The sequence below is a fragment of the Excalfactoria chinensis genome, chromosome 3, assembly GCF_039878825.1.
Source record: "Excalfactoria chinensis isolate bCotChi1 chromosome 3, bCotChi1.hap2, whole genome shotgun sequence".
Lineage (NCBI taxonomy): Eukaryota > Metazoa > Chordata > Aves > Galliformes > Phasianidae > Excalfactoria > Excalfactoria chinensis.
Genome location: NC_092827.1, coordinates 96,110,891 through 96,134,307, shown reverse-complemented (window position 1 = coordinate 96,134,307; position 23,417 = coordinate 96,110,891). Strand labels below are relative to the sequence as shown.

The 23,417-nt window shown below is 44.7% G+C and overlaps 2 protein-coding genes across 2 annotated transcripts in view; both read right to left on the bottom strand.

Moving 5' to 3' along the window:
• The window catches only part of LOC140249944 (uncharacterized), a 63,248-nt gene that overhangs the window by 27,730 nt on the left and 12,101 nt on the right, over positions 1-23,417 (bottom strand). The window lies entirely within an intron of this gene.
• On the bottom strand, positions 14,904-20,626 carry LOC140249849 (ankyrin repeat domain-containing protein 9-like). The gene is made up of 2 exons (XM_072332059.1): positions 19,445-20,626; positions 14,904-15,532 (listed from the first exon to the last, which is right to left on the bottom strand). The coding sequence occupies exons 1-2, from the start codon at positions 20,315-20,317 to the stop codon at positions 15,524-15,526; spliced, it is 882 nt and encodes a 293-aa protein (XP_072188160.1). The 5' UTR covers positions 20,318-20,626; the 3' UTR covers positions 14,904-15,523.

Here is a 23,417-nt window from a genome sequence, read left to right as displayed (position 1 = left end):
GATTAGCACCTTCATTGCTGTCGTGTTCATTTTCCATCAAGAAGCAAAGCTCTTTTATCGCTTGTATTATTGGTCTGATCTCAGTTTTCTTACAGCTTTGAACTAGATCCAGTCACCACTTTTTTCTCTTGAAGGGATCCGGGGTGTGCTCAGTTCACAGGACTACGAAGTGTCTCTTCATCTTAACTGTAGCCATACAAAATAAAGTCAGTTGGCCTTACCATAACTACCGGCTTTTGTAGATCTCTCAGAAAAAGCCTAAAACTAAATATCTGTGCCACGATGTATGTGTGGCACCATTTCAAACACTAGCATATTTTTGTAGGCTTCCCCCTATTCCCTCCTCCTGCCATTTCAAATCAGACCCTAATGCTCTCATGTCCATCCTGAGGGGCTGCGTGTGAGCTGAGTGTGTCTATTAGACATAGTTAATTCCTTTCAAGGCCTTTTTGTGCATGTCTGTGACTGACAGAGACGGGTGCTGTTTGCAAGCATCAATGGAGCATGACCTCAAGTTATAACAATGAATGATGAAAGAAAAGATTCATTCAGCATGTGAACTCTATGCGGAGATTAGCCAGAAGTACTGAGCACATACAAACTGCTGTTTTGTCAGCACAGAATTTGGTGCAGATTTGACTTATTCCAGCTATCGTAAGCCATCATCCTCAAGGCTGTGGTATCTGACAAAAAAGAAGAGTCAAAATAGCATTTCCAATCCAACTGTCATTGTTTTTGATAAGAGGTTTGGACCCAGATGCTTTGAGCAATGCAAGACCACCTGGCAGCTGCAGTCCTCAGTCTGATGTGAAGGGACTCTTAGCACCATGCACAGATGTGTTTCCAAAGCTCAGAGAACTCAGAGAAGGGACCACATAAGATATGGAGCCCCCCAGAGACAGATAACAGTTGAACTCCAGCCTTTGCAGGAGCAGTGGGAAGTTACAAGAATCTCTGCAGTCTGGCTACTTGTTCTACTTGCCCTCATTCTGAGTTATCTTTGGGCACAAGCTGGCCTTTCAAATGCCATCTCTGCAACTGGTATTAGCAGTCAGGGACAAGAAGGGATGCGGCAGGTGACTTCTTCTCTCACCCAAGCAGTTCTATCCAGAGCTGAGTTGTTATCTGTCTTGGGTGCACAGCCTGCATTAGCCTGCATGGTATATGTGTAATCTGTAGTGGACTGAAACTTAGGAAGTTTGAGGGAAATATCAGTGATATTTTCATGATTTCTTCCCAATTTATTGTTAGCCTTTTCTTCGAATTTTTAAGATCAGTGGAACCGTTAGTAGAAGAACTGGAAGAAACACAGTTTCTCTGCCTCCTCTGACCAGTTCTAGCAATAATTATTCTGAGATGCAGGATTGTGGAGAAGATACCACATCTCCTTCTACCTGTGCTTCCACTTTGATAACTACATCCATTTAGAACCAGGTTCTACCATACACTGTTGCTTAGAAATCAAAGAATCAGAATCACAAAGATGCAGGGGTTGGAAGGGGCCTCTGGAGATCATCCAGCGCAACCCTCTGCTGAAGCAGGTTCCATACAGTAGGTTGTGCAGGAGGGTCTTGAGTGTCTCCCAGGAAGAAGGCTCCATAGCATCACTGGGTTTGCCAATAAATGCAAAGTTTAGAATATAGTAACTGCAGCACTTTCTGTTAATAGAATCCTCTCTTCACCTCTTCTTGCTGCCTGCCTCCCTGAGGCTTCTCTTGTCTTCCTATTTGGTTGCATTAAAAAACCTCTGCATCATCTGTTCCTCTTGTTTAACTGGATGAGCTGCTTCTCTCTATTTCCAGTCATCTATCAGTTTTTCAAGTCCTTCAGAACATCAAGACTGACAATATTCCTGCCTTTTCTTAAAGGCGATCAAACCCTAAGACAAAGTTTACTATATTCTTCCCTTGCCCTTCTTCCATCTTCACATTTACAGTTACCACAGTAAGGGGACATAAAAATCTGCTCAAGATGGAAAGGAAAGTATGTGCCTTGTTCTGTAGAAGCAGCAATATCTACCCTGGGGTTGCAACAGCCTGATAAACCTAATACATAGAGATTGGGACTTATGTCTATAAATGTGCTTTTGTTGTTGTTGTTACTAGCCAGCAGCTAGCAGCTCTTAGAAGAAAGATTTTGCTGAAGCCTTTTGCTTATTTAATAGTCATTCCCCATGCAGATACAGTTTAGACTACCAAATTATTTGCAATACTTCGGTACAACATCTGTTTCTTCCCCCAGATCTCCCATCATGTGTTGGCCCAACCCAAAGCTGTTCATTTTAGAAGACAGACTGCAAACCTAAGCTGATACAGAAAGGATTCTAGCTGATAGTAATTGAGTTTGCTATTCTCTCCTTGTTCCTCTCACTTTGTTCATTTGTGCTGCATTCTCCCATGGTTTTTCTCTGCTTTATGTGTGGGTAACTTACAGAATTATGCATTATGATATTGATCATAATGACACTGAATAGGAATTCATATATACCTATTATATCTATATATTCATATATACCTATATATACCTATATGTACACCAAATACCTAGAGCCTGAGATTCAGAGGCAGTAAACCAGACTTCCAGTGCCACCTCCTGGCTGTACCAGACACCGAACAAATGTAATATGCTGAACAGCCTCCTTCAGATCTTATTCCAATTCAGGTCATGGGCCTGAATGAAGTTCACTAAGTTCATCAAGTTTCAAGTCAGCCCTGGAAAATCTATGTAGAATGAATGGCCACATAATAAATAAGAAAAGGTTTGCTGACCTTGTGCTGCTCTCTACGCATGCATTTTAAAATGGCAATGAAAACACTGGCATTCTTCCTACCCTTGCTTTTTATTCAAATGAGTTTTATTGTAGTTTCTCACCTCGCAGAGGAAGAGCACTGACTCTAAAGACATCTCCAGCGTAGTCCTCCCACACATTTAGGGATCCCTCCTTTTTATTACTCCATAAAAATCCTATCAGAACACAAAGACGGACTATATAGTTCTTTGTTCTGTAACATGAGACTATCATATGGAAAAAGACTCTAGTTAATATTCCTCCTCTCCCTCCTCACTTGCAACGCCTAGCAATATTTCCTTCTAATGTTGGTGCAGGGATGGAGATAGATATTGACTTCTATCTCTATACAGAATTCTGGCTTTACTGCTCCATAAACTGCTCCAAGAGAATAATAATAATATGATGATGTCGTGATTTATAAACACAATATAGTTGTTTACATTTTATATTTTTACAGTTTCAAAAACTATTTGCTTTCAGAGATTCCTTTTATCTGAACTTCTACTCGGCAGACACTCTCAAGGAGGTTATCAGCCTAAGAACACGCAACCCTTGGTTACAAGAGCCTGTAAGGGAAAAAAACAACAGGGGAGGAATATGAGTTTGGAGCTCTCGCTGCTTCAGATCTTCCCTTTAAATTGTCACCCACCAATATAGAGCACCAATATCTAATTGATTTGGACAGCATGTTAATCTCAGATTAAGCTCCGGCTCATACTATCCATAAGATCAAAGTCAGCCTTCCATATAAGCTTTGCTCACCTCATTTTCTCTATAACTGTTAACCCTTTGATGACACATAACTCACAAATTGTGATAGAGAGTTCACAGAGAAAAGTTAAGAGAAGGGCAGTTTGTTCTATCACGCTTCCACAGAAATAAAGTAAGTTTTTCTTCTTTCATCTCAAGGCAGATGAAAATTGTTAACATTTTCAGATGGACAGACATTCGTATTTCTGGCCAGGTTTAATTGACCTACCTAGCATTTCACTGAAATTAAGTTACTTCCCACTTTAATAGAAAATAAATGACATTATATGCAACCCTAGTGACCTCCAAATGGAACTGAAACCTTTTAGGTCCCCAGTACAAACCTCTGTACTGTGTGCTAATAAGTAACTGGTAGCAGTAGATGTCTGTTATCACCCTTAGGGATCAATCACATAAGGGAGAAACCCAATGAGCACACTTGAAGGATATAGGATACATACTTAATCACTAGATAATGCAGATATTTGTCAGGAAAGCCTTGAACTGCTTCTATGATGGAGAAAAAGTACAGGCAAGGGGCTGTATAATTGCTGGTTCTGCTTTCTCCCTGCTTTTTCTCCCTTCCTGCAGTTCCTTCCTTCCTGTAACATCAAGCCCTAGAACTGTCTCCAGCTTTTGCCCTCTTTATCTGCTTCATCTGCCTGCTAGCCCTGCTCCCCACTCCTCACATAACAGTGGTCTGCCCTGCTTGGCAGAAGTTGCCAGCTGCGTGTGGATGGAGCTGCACACACTCCAGCAGATGAGCTGTCACTGAGATGCTGGAGGACTGGAGAAGGTTTGCAGCATATGTCACCGACAGGAAATTAGCAGCCAAAGTCTAACGAGACCTTGCTGAGGGTGTCCAAATTAAAATCAGTCAGAGCTTACACCTTGCTCAATTCATGCATTCCTGGATACAGCACAAGGGGCTTACTAGATATTGGAGATGTTGCTTCTGTGTGAAGTTTTGCAGCGAGCCTTGATATTGTTGAGCATCTATCCTTACTGTGAGCTTCAACACCAGGGAGTGTTTGTTGTTTATCTTCTTTTCTGCATAACATCTGGTCATCTGTCAACTTTACAGCTGTACAATTACAACTGTACAGACAGGTTACGGATGCTGGCAGATGGGCAGACGGGATCAGAAGAGCTTGAACTTGAGGAACAGTACCTGTCAGATTCAAATAAAAAGCCTTTTGGAGCAAGTGGGGAAAGACTAAGAAAAACAGACTTGCCTGGACAAGTTAGGACTCCATAGGAAAGAATGATAGCAGATGTTTATCGATTGTGTGCAGACATCATAATGTGAGTAATACTTAGAAACAGGAGCCTTCTAAAAAGACCTGGGGGAAGAGCAGACAGAGCATCAAGGGACATCTTTACAAATAGATAATCCTCACAGAAAAGAGAAAGAAGAATATGTGTGTATATATATGTATTTACCCAGGGGGAGGAGTGAAGAAAAGACTTCAGGCCATCCAGAAATGAATTTAAACCAGGGTATTCAAGATTCAAGTGCAGAGAGAAACTTTAAAGCTTGATTTTTGGAAAGCAAATATGGTTCAGACTGTCACCATTTCTACCTAAATCCGATGATATAGGTGGAACTGACGCCTTGTGGGTCTATTAAGAGGAAAACACACAAGCTTATCCATCACAGAGGAAAATTTAAAGCAGGCAACAAAGGAGGAAAGAAAATGAGAGCCATCTAGCTGGGCACCACCAGTCACAAGTAAGTCAGACCTCCAAAACTTGGAAAACATGACAAGTAATTAAAAACACACCAAAAATTCTTCTGACAGATACTATGTCCCCCTTCAATTAGGAGGAGAGCTCTGAAGACCTACAACAGAAACCACGGAATTTCTAGAAGTGGAAATAAAATACAATGGAACAAATCGATCGAGAATGATAACGTTCTGAGAATTAAAACTAGTGTGTTCCTGTGATTAGCTCATTCAGTTTAAATTAGCTGAGGTGAGGCGAGACTGCAGCCAGATCCAAGACCTAATACTGTGCTGAAATGCAAAACCCGATGAGCAATTATATAAAAGCTCTTACTAGGCAAGTTTTGGGGGAAACCTTAAAAATAGATTGTAAAGAATAGCCTGAGCAGAAATGAGGCAGCAGTGTGCGGAATATCAATTGCTACGCCAGGGGGAAGAAATGAAAAGAATGTGCTAAGAATGTCAACTATGACCCTGCTGTGAAACACTGGCTCCCCAAAGTGTGCAGCAAGGGCAGCTATGCTGTGAGGTACCAGCACACACAGCGGAAGAAAAGAGTCAGGCATAGAGAAGTGTGCTCCAGGCCTGGGAGAACACCCTCACCTGCCACACAGAGGGCAGGTTACTGTCTTGGAGGTCTGATCTCTCTTTCACAGCCGTGCAATATACTATGAAAAGCAAACTGAGCATTCTGCCTCACTGATTTTGCACAGGAATAAAGATTAACTCCTCTTTTCAGTCTTATTTAGCATGTTAACAGTTTGGATTAGGTAAACTGTCGATCCCAGACACGGAGGCAGAGGATTTTTGTGGAGTTCTGCACATACAGAAAACTCAAAGTCAAACCCACTCCTAACTTGCCAGCAATCACAGCTTTCTATATTTGTTTTCTCAGAGAAAAGAGACAAGCATGTTTCTTTGTTAACACTACGTCCTGCAGCTTCTTGTAAGGAACAAGCCAGCTCAGATGTTCTTCCGCACCTTGAAACTGCCTAATTTTCACAATTGCTGCAGATCAGTTTTTGGCCCTGGAGTAGATTAGTATGCTCAAAAACCTGCTGAAATGTGTGCCACTTCTGTGCATTAGAGAAGCACTGAGTTTAAGTTTCAGCCACCCAACCCTTCTGCACAAGCACATTACTAAGGAGATTTTGTGACCTTGTACTGCATTCAGAAGCTGGGAGCAGGAAACATATTTGCTTTCTACTGCATGTTCTGATGATGGAAAGGACAAGAAAAGACCATATTCTTCTCCAGCACCTCAGTTTTGCACTTGGGATGTTCCTTTCAAGAACATTTTTACTATAATAGAGTTAAGCGAGAATGAAAATGAGACGCTGCTGCCGTAGCTAACTAGATGTCTGCCTCCTTCCCAGTGCTGGGCTGCAGTGTAAAATAAACTCTGCAGCCTCACAGAGCACCACAGTACAAAGTTAAGGACACAGCCTTAGCTCTGCTCCCTTGCATGTGTGCATCACAGCACAGCTCTGATGACACGATTACATAGCACTTCTAAACTAATACAGTATCAGGCAATTTTACTTCTACAGCCTTATTTATTACCTTTGAGTCTGTTGTCTCTATTTAATCCTTTCCTGCCTGGGAGAACATCACTCCATCAGTGAATCAGCATCTCTAGAGAGGAAATGAAATGGAGCCACGTTCATAATATACAGCAAATAGCTGTCTTAACACTCAGTTAATGTTCCACAGTGGATTAAGAATTATTGTCCTAGTATTTCAGCTTAGTCCAGATTTAGTGCCCCAGTGGAAGAATTAAGGGGTAGATGAAACAGTGCATGTAAAGCTTGTTTCCAGAGCAACAGAGGAGCATGTTTGCTACCTCAGATACGAAGGCAGGTACGTAAGAATCAGATGTCACAAAGCGGTTCCCCTTCCACAAAAGCTGAATAAGAGGAGAAAAGTGTATTTGGATTCCACATGGGATTTGTAGTAGTACTGTAGGAAAGCAAAGATAAGCTTTTTAAAATACATATATATACATATATTATAATCGGTTCAGTTATAGACAGAAATATGACTACTGCCTTCATAGTTCATGTGTTGTTATATATCACCCAGACAGGTAATTCATAGATTGCCTACAGAAGGCTTGACAGCAGCTGATGCACAAGCCCTAAACTTGTACTCACAGAAGATCCCCCTGAGAGCTGATGTCTCCCATGATTAAATTCAAGAGGGATTTTCTCTCCAGTCTGTGTCCCCTTCCCAAGAACATTGTCAGCTCCTGGCCACTGCTGCTCCCTTCTCCTCATGCCTGTCTCTGACGATGAAGTGTTGTTGAACTCTGTATGTTCTATGGGACTGAGCTGTAAAGCCCAAATGCCCCCTTGGAACTTCAGACCATTCTTACTCTTCTGCAGCTTCAATTATCAGTTGTGCAACCATGAACTCACACAGCTGACTCACTGCTCCTCATCTATTTCCTTCGACTTAGCTTTTCTTTGGCAATATTGCCACCCCCGCATCTCTTGCTGACTGAACACCAAACCAAATTAAATCCTGAACTTTCTCCCTGACTGTGTCCCCTTATTTATTCCCTTTATTTTGTTACAGCTAAGATTCTGCCACGTCCCCTTTCCTTCAGGTAAACAACCAGGCAGTTCTGTCTGTATTCTCTTTGCACTAAATATCTAAACACCAACAATTCTCCTTTTGCACTGATTCCAAGACTCAGGGCTGATCGTACTCTTTCCTATCTCCTGCCTAACATTATTTTCCCCTTTCTGGCCTCTGGACACTGCAGCCAACACAAAGCAGGGTTTCTAGATCAACCTTCTAGATCAAGCCTTTCGCTCTGTCCTCTTCCTTTCTTTTTTTCAAGCTGCCATGGCAGAGATATGTATCTCCAGTTCTTATTTTGCAGTTTTTCACCCTACAGATCAGTGTCTCTCCATTTGCCAATGGAGTTTTCTCTGTTCCAGGAGCCATGTGCAATGACAAACTTATTCTATATCCGTTCAAGTCTCTCGTCAAAGCCTCCAAGAAAGCAACAGACAACATAAACCCAGAAGAACCAAAACACACTGTACCATTGGACTTGCTGTGAGAACTACAAACATACATTTCTTTGTTGTGCTGCTAGAAAAAAATCTACTCAGTAAAGGAAACATACAGTAATGGGTCTTTGTGAGCATATCATGATATATGGAGACTGAGAAAGGAATCACTACGTTTTAAATTCACTGTGAAAACACTTCCTCTTCACTGAACTACACACCAAACCACCACTGCTATCTCCCCAGTTGTGGGAGAAACAGACAGTGCTGCTGGATATAGTTTTACCTGACACAAGGTGTTGGTTTCTTATCTACTTCTACAAGTTCTCTGCTTACTAACGGTACCAATTATGTTTTATTTGTTATTCCATGTCTGTATATTGCAAATTGACACCAGGTATTAATCTCAAGCATTCAGGGACTGTTAGCCTGCCTCATTCTAACCTGTCCTGGAGAAAGATGAAGGGAATACAGCCTATCCATTACACTAACATGGAGTTCTTCTCAAGAGTCCCTGGGATGCCCAAGGCTCATATTATCTTCCTGTTATCACATCAGAGAGATTTCTGGTGAGTCAGTTCCTACTACATGCAGGTGGCCATCTTTGCACTTAGTTCCCTTCCTTGCTGCTCAGTGCCGCTCCTGTCGTTGTCACAGACCTCAACCAGAAAGCAGGCTGTCTTTACAGAAAGCGATATTCATGGTAAGACTTTGGGTGAGGAACAGGAACAAAGTGCATGTGCAGATAGCTCAAGTCATTCACACATCATTTCTGCTCTTATTTTCCACACTAGCTCATGCCTCTTGCCAGAAGACTTTGTTGTCTGAGAAAATGGAGGGACATTCTTTCCTCATGGGGAGGTAGATAATGCCGCTAGTGTAAAAGAATGAAGTGGACTCTTATGAGCTCTTTGGCCTGTGTTTTCTATCCTCTGTGATTCATCTAATTAAGGTACACAGCCTGTAAAACAGGAGGCAATTTGGAAATTCTACTCATTAGCTGGATGTCAATGAGATTTTTTTTTTCCCTCTTGCCTGTCTTCATTTTATCTATGGCAGCTCTACATGACTCAGACTCCAGAAGGGTTCACGATTGTGTGGGTTGCCTCTGGCAAAGGCAGTAGCTTGAAAGTAAGTGTCTGTCTGCCTGACTTCTCTCTGAAAACAAACACAGAAAAGCCTATTCCCTGTGAGGCTGACCCAGCTGCCATGTCTTGCCTGCTTGTTGGGATACAAGATGATTAATCTCCTCCTACATAGCTCAGTACTTAAACCATCTGTGAAGGGGCACAAGGGCTTTCAGATAAAGCAGGGTTAAAAAAAGACTTGTTTTGTTCTTAATGAAGAAATAATTTTCTTAAGAACAAAAAGCTCTTTGCAGCCAGTGCTTATAAATTGCTTAATTGGAAATACACATAACAGTCCTATGAGGATTATCTCAGTGCTTCTGGCTGAATTAGGCAGGAAAGAAAAGTTATTTTAGAGATACTAATAAAACAGGAGGTTGTGAAGACTTCCGAGATGTATACAGATGTTTTATGCTAAGCTTTGCATTTAAAGTTGATCTTTAACTTATTTGTTATTTGTTTGGAAGGTCTGCTGATTAGGTTGGAGGCAGACAGAAGCAAAGATAAAGGGTTTAGACCCTCAGATCAGATGGCTATAGCTCCAGAAAGCTATACTGATTTTTGTTAGCTATCAAGCAGTAAGGCTTGCTGCCGCTGCCTAGGGAACCATTTGAGATTTAATCAAATGTGCCAGAAACACAAATAAATACATCTTTGGCAATACGTCTCCTTGCTCCTGATGGGTATCAGCCTCCTCAGCAGTACTTTTTCTTTCCACAACAGTTATGCAGGCACACAAGCAGCCTTCCTTTCCTACAAAGCTTCCTTCAGAATGAAAATGTTTTCCTTCATGTCCTGTCCCACCAGCCTCTTGTTCAGAGAGAGAGAAATGAGGTTCAACAAGGCCAACTGCAAAGTATTGAACCTGAGTTGGAGCAATCCCAGATATGTATATGGACTAGGAGAAGAACTCACTGAAAGCAGCACTAAGGAAAAGGACTTAGGGGTCCTGATGGACAAGAAGCTAGATGTGTGCCAGCAGTGCGCTCTTGCAGCCCAGAAGGCCGGCAGTGTCCTGGGCTGCATCCAAAGAGGGGTGGCAACAAGGAGGGGTGATTGTTCCCCTCTGTGTTCTCCAAGCCACTCTGTGACTCCAGAAATGGTGACTCCTGCAGCTGCACTACTGAAGACAATCTAAAAACTGAGCTAACCTTGTATTAAGTATCAAAGAATAAACCAGTAAACACTTTGTATTCTGTAGCCTGAGATATCCCAGAGCTGGCAGGCCTTGAGGACATCCATGAGGGTGCTCTGACAAGGTTGCCAACTCGGCAAGAAAACACAGGGTCGTAGAATCAAAGAATCATAGAATGGTTTGGGTTAGAAGGAACCTTTAAGATCATTTTGTTCCAATCCCCTGCTATAGGCAGGCTCACCTCCCACTAAACCAGGTTGCTCACAGCCCCATCCAGCCTGGCCTTAAATGCCTACAGGGAGGGGGCATCCACAGCCTCACTGGGCATCCAATGTACATGTATCCTTAGCTAAACTACCTGCATCATATAAATCACATCAAAAATTACATCTACGGGTCGGTAAGACCCCTGCCCTGAGCAAGCATAGTATAGAGTCAGCAGTATTATAATCATATGTAAAGCACAAACCAATCATTGCGAAGAGGACACGACCGGAAAAATTACTAACTCTGTAACGTTCGGATTTGCTTATTTGCTTTGGGTACCTCATCCAAGCTTTGCACCACCTCCATCTACTGCGAGCCGCCGAGGGTTGGACGGGGCCGCAGGTCAGAGAGGCCGCCCCGAGTGCCAACATGGCCGCGCGCCGCCTCAGCACCGCCAGCCGCCGCCGCCGCGCGCCCCCGCCGACAGGCAACGGCGCCATCTTGTGGCCGCTCCGACGCCATCTTGCGCCGTCCCTTTGCACCGCTTTGATTTTGCTTGGTGTGCAGTCGGCAAATGAATGAGTGGATGAATGGATGGAAGAATAAATAAATAAATAGCCATAATCATCAGCAGCGCTTCCACAGATGTAAGGATGGCAGTGATTTTACTAACTGTGCTGCAGCTTTGGCAGCCAACAAGCAGGGAAAGAGGTTTTTGCATTATGCCCATTGAGGGATAATGGGGCAATGGAGGCTCATGCCACGATGGGAGGGACCTTCTAAATCAACAAGAACAAGATCTAAAAGTGTCTTCATAAAAACAACTCTCCATTTGAGACACAGACCATCTGACCTCTATACTGGGCAGAATGTGGATGGAAAGGGCGTTGCATTGGCTTGGGTTTGAGACTGATATCTGACACTCTGAGATGAAACCCAGCTCTAGGAATCTTGCTGTACTGCCTCTCCCACACCTTTTCTCTCCATTTTTCCTCCTAAATTCTCTTTTGTCAGTCTGACAACTCCAGGATAACCATGTCACCAACGCTGAGGAGATCGTCAGAGGCGTCAAGGTTGGAGGATGCCTGGGCTCCAGCGATCATGCCCTGATTGAGTTTGTGATCTCAAGTGATGTGGGCCTGGCAAAGAGCAGGACCAGGACGCTGAACTTTAGAAGAGCAGACTTCAAGCTACTCAATGGAATGCTGGCCAAGATCCCCTGGCGCGCTGCCCTCAAAGACAAGGACGTTGAGGAGAGCTGGCTGCTCTTCAAGGATGCCCTCCTGGCAGCACAAGAGATCTCCATTCCCCTGATTAAGAAAGTGGCAGGAGAGGTGGAAAACCGGCATGGCTCAGTAAGGACCTGCTGAGAGAACTGAGGGTGAAGAAAGGGGTGTACAAGCTCTGGAAACAAGGCTGTGTCACCCGGGAAGAATACAGGGATGCCGTCCGGATTTGCAGACGTGGGATCAGGAAAGCGAAGGCGCAGGCAGAACTGAACTTGGCGAGGGACGTGAAAAACAATAAGAAAACCTTCTACAGGTACATTGGCCAGAAGAGACAGGCCAAAACGGACATACCTACTTTGGTAAATTTAAAAGGAGAAATGGCTTCAACAGATGAAGAGAAAGCTGAGGTGCTGAATGAGTTCTTCACCTCTGTCTTTACTGGTGGCCAGGATTCTAGTCTTTTTCACGTCCCTAAGTCTTGCACCCCCATACCTCTATGTGGGGACCAAGGAGGTAAATCCCTCCCCACTGTAAGGGTAGAGCAAGTCCGAGATTGCCTCCTTAGACTGAATGAGTATAAGTCTATGGGGCCAGATGGCGTGCATCCCAGAGTCCTGAAGGAGCTGGCTGAGGTGGTTGCTGAGCCGCTCTCCATCATATTTGAGAAGTCGTGGCTGTCAGGTGAGGTCCCGGATGACTGGAGGAAGGGTCACGTCACTCCCATTTACAAGAAGGGGAGCAGGGAGGACCTGGGTAACTACAGGCCGGTGAGTCTCACCTCCGTGCCTGGGAAGATTATGGAACAGATCCTCCTGGACAACATGCTTGATCACATAAAGAACGAGCATGTGATCCTAGACAGCCAGCATGGCTTCACCAGGGGAAGGTCATGCTTAACTAATCTTGTGGCCTTCTATGATGGAGTGACGGCGTCGGTGGACGAAGGGAAGGCGACCGATGTCATTTACCTGGACCTGAGCAAGGCCTTTGACATGGTCCCCCATCACATTCTCATCTCCAAATTGGAGGGAACTGGATTTGATGGGTGGACAACTAGATGGATAAGCAATTGGTTGAAAGGCCGCAGACAGAGGGTGGTGGTCAATGGCTCTATGTCCAGGTGGAGGCCGGTAACGAGCGGTGTCCCTCAAGGGTCTGTCTTGGGACCGGTGCTCTTTAACATCTTTATTAATGACATCGATGAGGGAATGGAGTGCACCCTCAGCAAGTTTGCTGATGACACCAAGCTGAGTGGTGCAGTCGATACGGTGGAGGGAACGGATGCCATTCAGAGGGACCTTGACAGGCTGGAAAGCTGGGCTCGGGTGAACCTAATGAGGTTCAACACGGCAAAGTGCAAGGTTTTGCACTTGGGCCGGAAGAACCCCAGGCACTTGTACAGGCTGGGAGGAGTTGTCCTTGAGAGCAGCTCGGCAGAGAAAGACCTAGGGGTCCTAATAGATGAGAAACTTAACATGAGCCAGCAGTGCGCTCTGGCAGCCCGGAAGGCAAATGGGATCCTGGGCTCCATCAGGAGAGGGGTGGTCAGCAGGGATAGGGAGGTGATTGTCCCTCTCTACTCTGCTCTTGTGAGGCCCCATCTGGAGTACTGTGTCCAGGTGTGGAGCCCTCAGTACAAAAAAGATATGGAGATTTTGGAAAGGGTCCAGAGGAGGGCCACGAAGATGATCAGGGGGCTGGAGCACCTCCCCTATGAGGACAGGCTGAGGGAGTTGGGTTTGTTCAGCCTGGAGAAGAGAAGGTTGCGGGGTGACCTCATTGCAGCCTTTCAATACCTGAAGGGAACTTACTCCCAGGAGGGGAGCAAACTCTTCGAAAGGGCTGATAATAGCAGAACTAGGGGAAATGGTTTTAAGTTAAAAGAGGGAAGATTTAGGTTGGATGTTAGGGGGAAGTTCTTTACTAGGAGAGTGGTTAGGTCCTGGAACAGGCTGCCCAGGGAGGTTGTGGATGCCCCGTCCTTGGAGGTGTTCAAGACCAGGTTGGACGGGGCTCTGGGCAACCTGATCTAGTAAAGGCGTATGTTTGGTGGCCCTGCTAGGCAGGGGGGTTGGAACTACATGATCCTTGAGGTCCCTTCCAACCCGGGTCATTCTGTGATTCTGTGATTCTGTCACCTTCTCACAGCTCTGCATGAGAATCTGCCCATCTGATCGTGTGGGTGGGCATAGCCAATGTATGGAACATAGGTACCTTCTTCTGTGTGTATTCACGAGATTTAGCAACAGCTTCCCCACCAGCAATACTCTAGAGCAGAATATGAACACACTTTATAAGGGCTGGAACTGGAACTTAGTCTGGAAAGTTACCATTGATTTTATGACACAAGCGGCCTTTTGGAGTCACCCCAAGAGAAACCTGGCTTCTTTTCTGTGCAGCTTCCCAAGTGCTAGAGACAACTGTGGGTGTCTTGGGAGCTGGATCCCTTGCAGGCTGCGTGCAGTTGCCCCTATCAGACTCTGAGTGTGGTGGTGCAACAAAATGCAGCATGTGTTCCCAGAAGGACAGACAGCTGCTGGCTTGCATGGGATGCATCAAGCTTTTCCACTTGGGGTAACTCACCCAGGGAGGTTAACTGTGGGCAGGAAACAGCTTTATCTTAAGCTGCTGTGAGCCGAGCTCAAGCCTAAAGGATAAAAAATGCCCCTAATGAGCCTCTTCTTCTGATTCAGCTCCCCCTTGCAGCAGGTCTGTGGAATGCAGGTTCACTTCATCACTTGGGCCATCCTCTGTCAGCACAGCTCGATATTGCAAGCCTGGAAAATATGATGTTCTTCTGATCCCATTTTTGGAGGTCCTGGCTCAGCAGTCACATTGGAGTCACCAAACACCAAAATGAACCAAAGCAAAAGCAGCTGGTGGTACTTTTGACCAGCTGTCTAATAAAAGACACATCAAGTTTATACTGCAAGTTTATTACAGTAATACAATCAAATTAAATAATTGTCACAGCTGTTATTTTGGGGTGTATATATATATATAAATATGTATATATTATTCCCAGCACACATTGCAGTCTGTTTCTCTTTAATCATGCGGTGAGTAACGTATATACAATTATATGGAAGGTTTTTTTTTTTTTCCTTAAAAAAAAGAGAAACTAAAATTACAAAAGTATGGCTTTGTAAGAAAGTTGGTTTGTATAATGAACATTCATTTGTACTGGGGCATGGAACATTCAGTTGTAATCAGTAAACAGCAGCGTCAGTCCCTGTCACACTAAAGCCAACGAAAGCCAAGGGAACAGGGAAGAGGAAAGTGCCCATCAGTGTTAGAGAATGTCTGTATCTGTATACATTCAAAGTATGAAAAATGTAAAAAAAAATGTTTTCGGGGATTAAGTATCACCTTTATTTGTAAGCTGAAGTCAGAGTTAATGGAGTCTTGAAGAATACGTGCACAGATTCTGTTTTCTTTTATACCAGCAAACATCAGCAATGGCGCAATTGACTTAAAAAGTGTTACTTCGGGTGTAAAGAGATGCAACTGAGGTCAGATTCTGGCCTGTCCTCCCTGCTAATGGTGCTGCAGAAACAGACAGAAGCACAGGATTAAGAAGTCAGAGGTGGCCAAATTCTGCTGTCAGCCCAAAGAAAAAGATGGAGATACACGTTTAATATATTTTATTTTAAAAAGCAAGTCAATAAAATGTGTCCACCATCACAGACCCTTCGCTGGACGACTGCTGGCATGCAGAAGCCTTCATGCTTGGTGCTTAGTGAATGAAACACCTGTTTCAAAAGCGCAGCTGCTGCCTCTTTGCTAGAGAAGAAATATCCTTACCTGTTAGCAGCACCATGCTTAGGACACAAAACTATTTCATTAGAAGGCTGCTTTCTTAAGGCATTGCCACCGTTGTGTACATGTCTTAAGTATTGTGTGTCAGTTGTGATTTGTACCAGAAGAGGGCAGACACAGACACACGTGTGTGCACATACACACACACATCCACAGCCAAAGACCCACGGAGCAAACTGAAATGATACTCGTTGATACGGAAGGAAAACACACACACATATCACATCAGATCTTTATAGTGCTACCTTTAAAGACTGAAAGTTAAGAATGTAACCTGCAGAGCCAGCCTGTAACCCGAAGGTGAACACAGACTGTGCCATTTTCCTTTTCTCTTTCTGCCAAGCTCTGAAATAATGGCCTTAGTCATACTCTTACTCGGGATGTTTATATGCAAAATGTAAACATAGCTACGTAGCACCTTTTCTCATTAAGAAAATCACTGACATATTTGTCATGCAAATACTGGGATTTTTGAAGACTTCTGACCATCGTTTGCATGAATAATGGAAAAGATATAGGATTTACTTTTGCTAATAACCTGGCTCGGAAAGAATAAAATCAACGCAGACAGGACTGAGGTAGATTTGGCTGTATCAGATGTAATGTCACTGTACAGATAGGGAGATAAATGGGATATCCAACTAACAGGCAGCTCACTGCAAGATAAATCCTCCTGCAGAAGGACATCCCACTCTGCACTCTTGGCACTACAGGTGATGGTAGCAGAAGCAGCAGAACACTAATGGCCCTAAACACTTCCCCAGTGGAAATGTACATCAAGGTCAGAAGGTCAGAAGGCTGAGGCCCAGTGAGTGCTTGAGCTCTTGTTAAAATGATCAGCAGCACAGAAATGATAGGGCTCTGGTGTGATCTTTCCAGTGTGGACAGCTGCCTGTTGCTAGTCTGAGAACATCCGAGCTTTTATGTGCTGGCCAACAAACAGCCAGCAGCCTTCTTCTAGGCTGTGATAACAGACACATATGCTCTTATCCTCTGTCTTAGCTAATGGATAGAGGGTAACCACACAAAGCATTCTGTGTGCTACAAAGCCACCAGAGAGCCCAAATGCCTGAACTCTGACCTTTGTGACGATCCCCAGCTATTACAGTCAACAAGTAATCCTTGCACCATTTTAGATGCCCTTGCTCCCACTGAATTGCTCTAGCTCTCTGGGCGCAGCCCTCTGCCTTATTAGAAAGTGCCAGTGTCAGTAACACCAAGAATTCCCACCTGCATCATTTGATTTGTAAGATGAACAACCTTCTTCCCTGTCTTTTCTGAAATTCTTAGCAACACAGCTCTCATAGAATCAAGCCAGTGATTGATGATTTACCTTCTCTCCTTTGCCGGCAACTCTGCTCCCGGGGCCTAATTACTATTCTAATAATATCCATCTCCAGCCTACACGGCCTTTCGCCTGCTGAGATGAGGTACTGCATTGCTATTGGGGACAGGCCCCATCCCAATCTCACTCCTCTGGGGTGCGGAGCACTGCACGGTTGCTCTCAGCAGCCTCAGGCAGCGAGTGCCTGCTCTGTCCTCTGCCCAGTGCCTGCTCTGTCTTCTGCCCTCAGCGCTGCCTTTCTGGGGGCTGCCAGGGCAGAAGTGGCTCAGCCACTGTTTATTATGCAAATCTGCCCTTGGTTCTGCTTTGCTTTGTGAAGCTGTGACAGCCTCCACATGCTAGTGCGTGCCCCGGCCTCTCTGCAAAAAACCTTGTCCAAGATTTATGCTGACATCCTCTGCCACCATTCGTGCCCTCCCCCTCGCACAAGGCAGAGTAGACTCAGATGAAGAGAGCAGGCAGGGCTGGGAGGACACCAAGGGGGAGGTGGGACTGCAAGGGAAGAGTTAACCCTTTTCTGGCCTGCTCACTACTCTTAGGGCTGGGCTGGCATTGTCTTTGTCTCACCGGCAGGTCTGCATCGCCCCCTAGCGCAGCACAGCAGGCACTGGCACAGCGCTGCTTCCCAGCACCTGGGAGGGGTGTCTGGGGGGAACGTCCCAGTGTCTCCAAAAGTATCTCCCAGACAGCTCTTGTCCAGCCCTGCAAGAAATCTCCCCCTGGCCCTGCAGCATCATCAGTAGCCTACACACACAGGGGTGCCTTGAACAGAGGGAAACCATGCAGAAGTGCTCTGTGAGCTGATACAGAAGGGTGTAGCTCTGATACAGCAGTCCTGGCACAAGCGGATAATGTGTGGAAGGATCTTCTCTGTGCAGCAAGACTTGAATGCACGCGTCTGTTGCACATCCTTTCATAGCCAGAGCCTTTCAAAATGGGGTTTGTGTCACGTGGCATTTTGCACCAAATTTATTTAAAGAGATCAGCCATTTATTCACTGCTGTTCAGAACAGAGCTGGGGAAATGTGTAACGCTGCTTTGTTAGAGCAGAGGGTTGCACTTACAAAGGGAGAAAGATGTTTGGTCCAAAATAAGAGATGCTCCCCATGAAGGGGCTGGGATTCTGCACACTGCTCTGCTGATGCTGAGCATGGCCAGGAGGGCAAGGCCAGCACCTGGAACTGACAGGACTCTGCCTGGGCAGTGCATCCCCAGCCCTGCAGAAGCCTACTCTTGGAAAGCTGCAAACACAGCCTGCCTTCAGGTCCTGGGGAATTCTTAGGACCTTCTGTCCCAGGAGCAGGCCTTCTGTCTGGACCTGAGCGGCAAAAACACAAGTGGTGACTTATACTGTCATACCCCAGCTAAGGGTAACTGGCAAACACAGATCACTCTGAGATCCACTTGCAAATAGAGTTAATGAGCTACATCTCTTTTGGAGACACATTCATCCCTAAAACACAGGTCAACGATAATGTCACTCATGAAGGATAGGGCTGCCAGTGGCCTTGCTCTTATTTGTAGTTTTTTACTGGGCAGCAAGGAAAATATTACCCTCCCCATTACACACCTCTGTGGAGGCGTCTGGGCTGGAGTTGCCTTTAACCCCTTCACTTCTGAGTGAGATAGGATGCTTTCCATTACTGCCCATCCCAGTTTTCACATAGGAATATACACTTGGTGGTCTTACCTAAATATACACACTCCGCACTATGACCCAGTGCTAAGTAACTCCTTAAAATCATGTAGCCTGTAGGACTGCCTCTACGTCTCTGTAGTATCAGCCATGGGCTTTTTGGTTATTACTAGTTGAATCCAGCTCACCGTTAGAAAGGAAACCCAATGTTTCAACCCTGTTCATACAAGGTGGTATTTTTCCTAGCTCTGGTAGTTACACCCTTTGAAAATCCTACTGTGCAAGTTGTTTCTTTTTACTCGGGTATATTACACAGGATACAGTTATGTTGGGAATTCAGATGCATTGCTACCATCTGACAGCTAAAAAAACCCAAACGTAACGCAGCCTCAGCTACATTTAACTCTTCACATGCATAAAGAAATAGAAAACAAGGAAGGCTTTTGCCTTTAAAAGTGCCGTGCCTGCAATCAATTAGAAAAGAACCAAACACCTCGACATTTAAAACCTTGTCACGAAATATTGGATTTCCCAGCACAGCCTAGTAGGATAAGTATTAAAATCACAATAAAATACACAGAGTGGTGGCTGCCCGTGTCCCCTAAGTTGCCTTTAAAAATCCAAGACCCAGCGAGTAAAGTCAAGGAAAAACATTTACCACATTTTTTGTCGATTGCTTTTTGCCATAGGATGGTAAGGGCTTTAGTGCCTGAGGTATAGGTAGTTCCTGGATGCTTTTAGGAAAGTGGGATGGAGGCAGAGTCTGGAGAATAGTTTGCATAGCTTGCAGATATAAAGAAGCAGGCGTGTTCCCCACCAGGCTGTTGAATTTCTCTTCCCCCAGCAAAGCTGTCCAGTGTTCCGGATGATCCTGTAGAACTTTCCGCATCTTAAATTGTGGGTTGGGCATGAAGAGCAAGAGGTAGTCAAGGCAGAGCTTCTTTGTTGCCATGTTGACTTTGGAGTCCCACATCTGTTCCAGGATGACGTCCAGGGGGGTAAGCCCTTTACTGTCCTCTATCCTGGGAGAAGCTCCGTTGCCGAGGAGGATGAGGACAGTCTCTGACCTCAGCAGTTCACAGGCGAGGTGCAAAGGTGTTTTCCCATCTTCCAGATGAAAGCAACCAGTCCTGTTGATGTACGAGTTTAAGCTGGGGAGCTTGTGCGCAATCTTGATGATCAGCCCCAAGATATCTCTCCTGTCGTATGTGACCGCCATGGCCAAGTGAGGAGCAGAGGATGGACAATAGCAGAAGTGTTCTCCGGGTACCTTGAGAGCCTCCTCTGGAAAATGAGACAGCAGATACTGAGCATAAGGCAGGTGGTTATGCACTACTGCGTAGAGAAGGGCTTCTGAAGGTGAGTACGTTCTTAGGCTGGCATTCTCCTCCCAGTAAAAATACTCCATAGTTCTCATGTCTTCCAGCATCCACACAGGCTTGTGATCTCTCACAGCCTGGTAGAACATATAGGATAAGAACTTGCAGTGCCTGCTCTGATCATCCTGCATGCTGGCCTGGTTGCTGGCCATGGCTCAGCAAATAAAGAGCAGCTCCGCGTAAAATCTCTCCAGACTGTACGATCTGTGCACTTGGAATGCAGATCCCGATGCTGCTGCAACCTTCAGGCTGTCATTGCTGCCTGGACTGCACTAGCTCGAATGCATGGGCTGATCATCTCCACCCATTCATTGTTTTTTCCCCTCACTGCAGTGGTTTTGTTTAGGTAAGCACAATCCCACAGGCTCAGTTAACCCATGCCATGCAAGCAGCTGGTTAGTAAGTATATCGTGCTGCCTGCATGGTGTGGGTTCACTGGAACGCTGTCAGACTGCAAGTGATTTTATACACACGCAGCTACAGAGAAGGCAGGGAGAGACTAAAATTAGCTTGAGAGGTGAGGCAGTTTTCTGTCTGCGTTTCATGTCTAACCAGATCAGCTCATACATCGCAGTACGTGCAATAGTAATTTTCATCTATTTTTTGCATGTAGCTCACACACACAGCTTGGTTAACAGTAAAAATATATGTTGCAGCATAAAATACTCCACGGCTGGTAATATAGAGGATAATCTACACGTGAATCCAAGGGAATGGTAGCTGTACTATTAGGAGGGGCTCCCTATTTTATAAATAATGGTATGGCTGGTCAATTAGGAGACACTGATGTTAATGGATTGTCTGCAAGGCATTAGTGATATTTAAGATCCCAACATTAATCTCTGCAGAGAAAAGAGTCAAACAAGAGTGACCATGCCTGGAGTCATAAAGCATTTTGCTCCATTTAAATGCCTGCCTTTGTTTAGCAAGGAAATATCTGAAGTGCCTCTGTTTTGCACAGCAGGTACATAAACAAATTGAAAGGCCAAACCACAATTGCAGATGGAGAGCTTTGATCTAAGCATTTCTCAAATGTAGTGTTCCAGGGCTGGGGTCAGAGTAAGCTCTAATAGGGGAAAATGGACTTAAGCAATCTGATCTGTGAAGTGCCCTGGTAAGATGACCAAGGCCCACAGGCTTGAGGGGTGCAACCTACAGGATGAGGCAAAATGACCTGACCAAAATTACCTTCATAGAAAAGAAATGAACACCTCCTTATAGGAGGAATTCCGTGCATTTTATAAATCAACAAACTGCAGTGAGACGGTATTTCATCATCGTGTTATGAGAACAGGAAAATATGCAACAAATTGAGTACTTCTCTTTTTCATTTAGCAAGGAAACAACAGCATATTCAGTATATTCAAACTTAACAGAGTGTTCATCTCCAAATGATGCCTGGGGTCATTCGAGGAGAAAACCATCACCAATCTGGGCCTACATCTAACACATTGTCCCATCTTCCAAAGTCCTGGATGTTCAATTCCATGCTCTAAACATTTTGTTCTAGGGTGAGTTTTCATATAGTCAGAATAAAGGAATATATGTACAGTTTTAGTCCATTGTTATTGCAGTTATTCTTGGAAATACTGCTATATAGTTATTTCAGCATACTACTACCCATCTTGTATCCATGGTTGCAATAAACCATGTGTATGATCAAGGGCAGATCCAAAGAGTAACAAAAAGCACAGGGAAGTCCCGATTGACTAAACAGGCCTGAATAGGGGGCCAAGAAAACCCAATGAGGTTCAATACTTGAAAGAAGCTCACAAGCAGAAGAGGAACCAACTTTTTTATGCAGGTAGATAGTCATGGAACAAGGGAGAATGGATTTAAACAGAAAGAAGAGAGGTTTGGGTTAGATGTTAGAAACTGTTTGCTCACAGGATGGTGAGGCAATGGCACAGGCTGTCTGGAGAAGCTGTGGATGCCCCATCCCTGCAGGTGATTAAGACCAAGTTGGGTGGATTCCTGAGCAGAATTGGCAACCCTGCCCACGGCAGAGGGCTTGGAATTAGATCATCTTTAATGTCTTTTCCAACCCGAGCCATTCTATCATTCAATTCTATCATTCCAAGATTTCTGTGATTCTATGAAAGTTGTTTGACTAGTGCTCCAGCACTTCCTGTCTATGGCAGGGTGATGACCAAGCACAGTGACCTTTGTGGTGCCACTGCCAGGCCACCACTGTGTGGTGGCTGCCACAGCAGTCATTCTTCAGTAAAACACAAATTAACTTTTGCATTTCACCTTCTGTAGATTGTGGCACACAGTAGAATTGGGTTCGTTTGTGTTCCCCTCCCTGTCGACCAAGGAGACAGACATAACCTCTGCTCTGCTTCTCTCTCCTTCCTTACAAGTTCAACTCACAGGCTCACTTGGACCACAAAATTGACCATATTATTGGAGAGGGGTAATTTGGCATTGGCTCTGGCTGCAGACCCAGCTCACTCTGTGGCTGCAGGGTGACCAGGTCGGGCACAAGAGACAGTGCAGGAGTCTTCAGCCAGGATGGCAGACATGAGCAAACCAGGACATTGCAGGTCACAAAGGAGTGTCTCTCACGTCAGACCTGATACAGACGTTGGTATCAGGTGCAGAAATACAGAGAAGTCAAGGGGAAAACATTCTGTGAATAGCTCCAAGGAACAGGGGTGCTGAAATGCCAGAATAAGAAATAGCTATTGGGAAACCAATTATATTCCATGATGTGAAAAACATATAACCATCTGCAATTACAGGTCACCTTGTAAATACAAATCACACCGGTAATGGTACAAGTTACTCTGTAATTCTGCCCAGTAAGCCCAGCACAAAACTACCAGAGACATTCATACATCTTTCTGACCTCCATATGATGTCAAAGGCACAACGCCCTGCCATGACACAGTACTGCCTGCCATACAGACTCCTGAATCTGGCTTTTTCCAGTAGTTTAGGAAAGCTGGTGCTGATGACATTTGATGCCAATGCATCTCTTCTGAATTGTATTACAAACATAATGTACCTGTGTGACAATATCGATCCGTTAGAAATGGAAGACATTAACGTGGAAGGGTTTACTGAGGAAGGAGAAGATTAGGAGTTTGGGAGTTTTATTCTTAGCATTTTGATCTGTGGCTAAAAATAATGCAAAGGTATTTGTTGCGGCTTTCCTCTTGGACAAACTGGAGTTCAGTGGGTGAGCAGAATCAATTTTGAATGAGGAAAGGAAGTGCAAGAGAGCAGAAACAATTTTGAAGGGTAAAA

What these genes read in the sequence shown, in the direction of transcription:
- LOC140249849 (XM_072332059.1), bottom strand. Translation starts at nt 20,317, where the DNA reads ATGGCCAGCAACCAGGCCAGCATGCAGGATGATCAGAGCAGGCACTGC.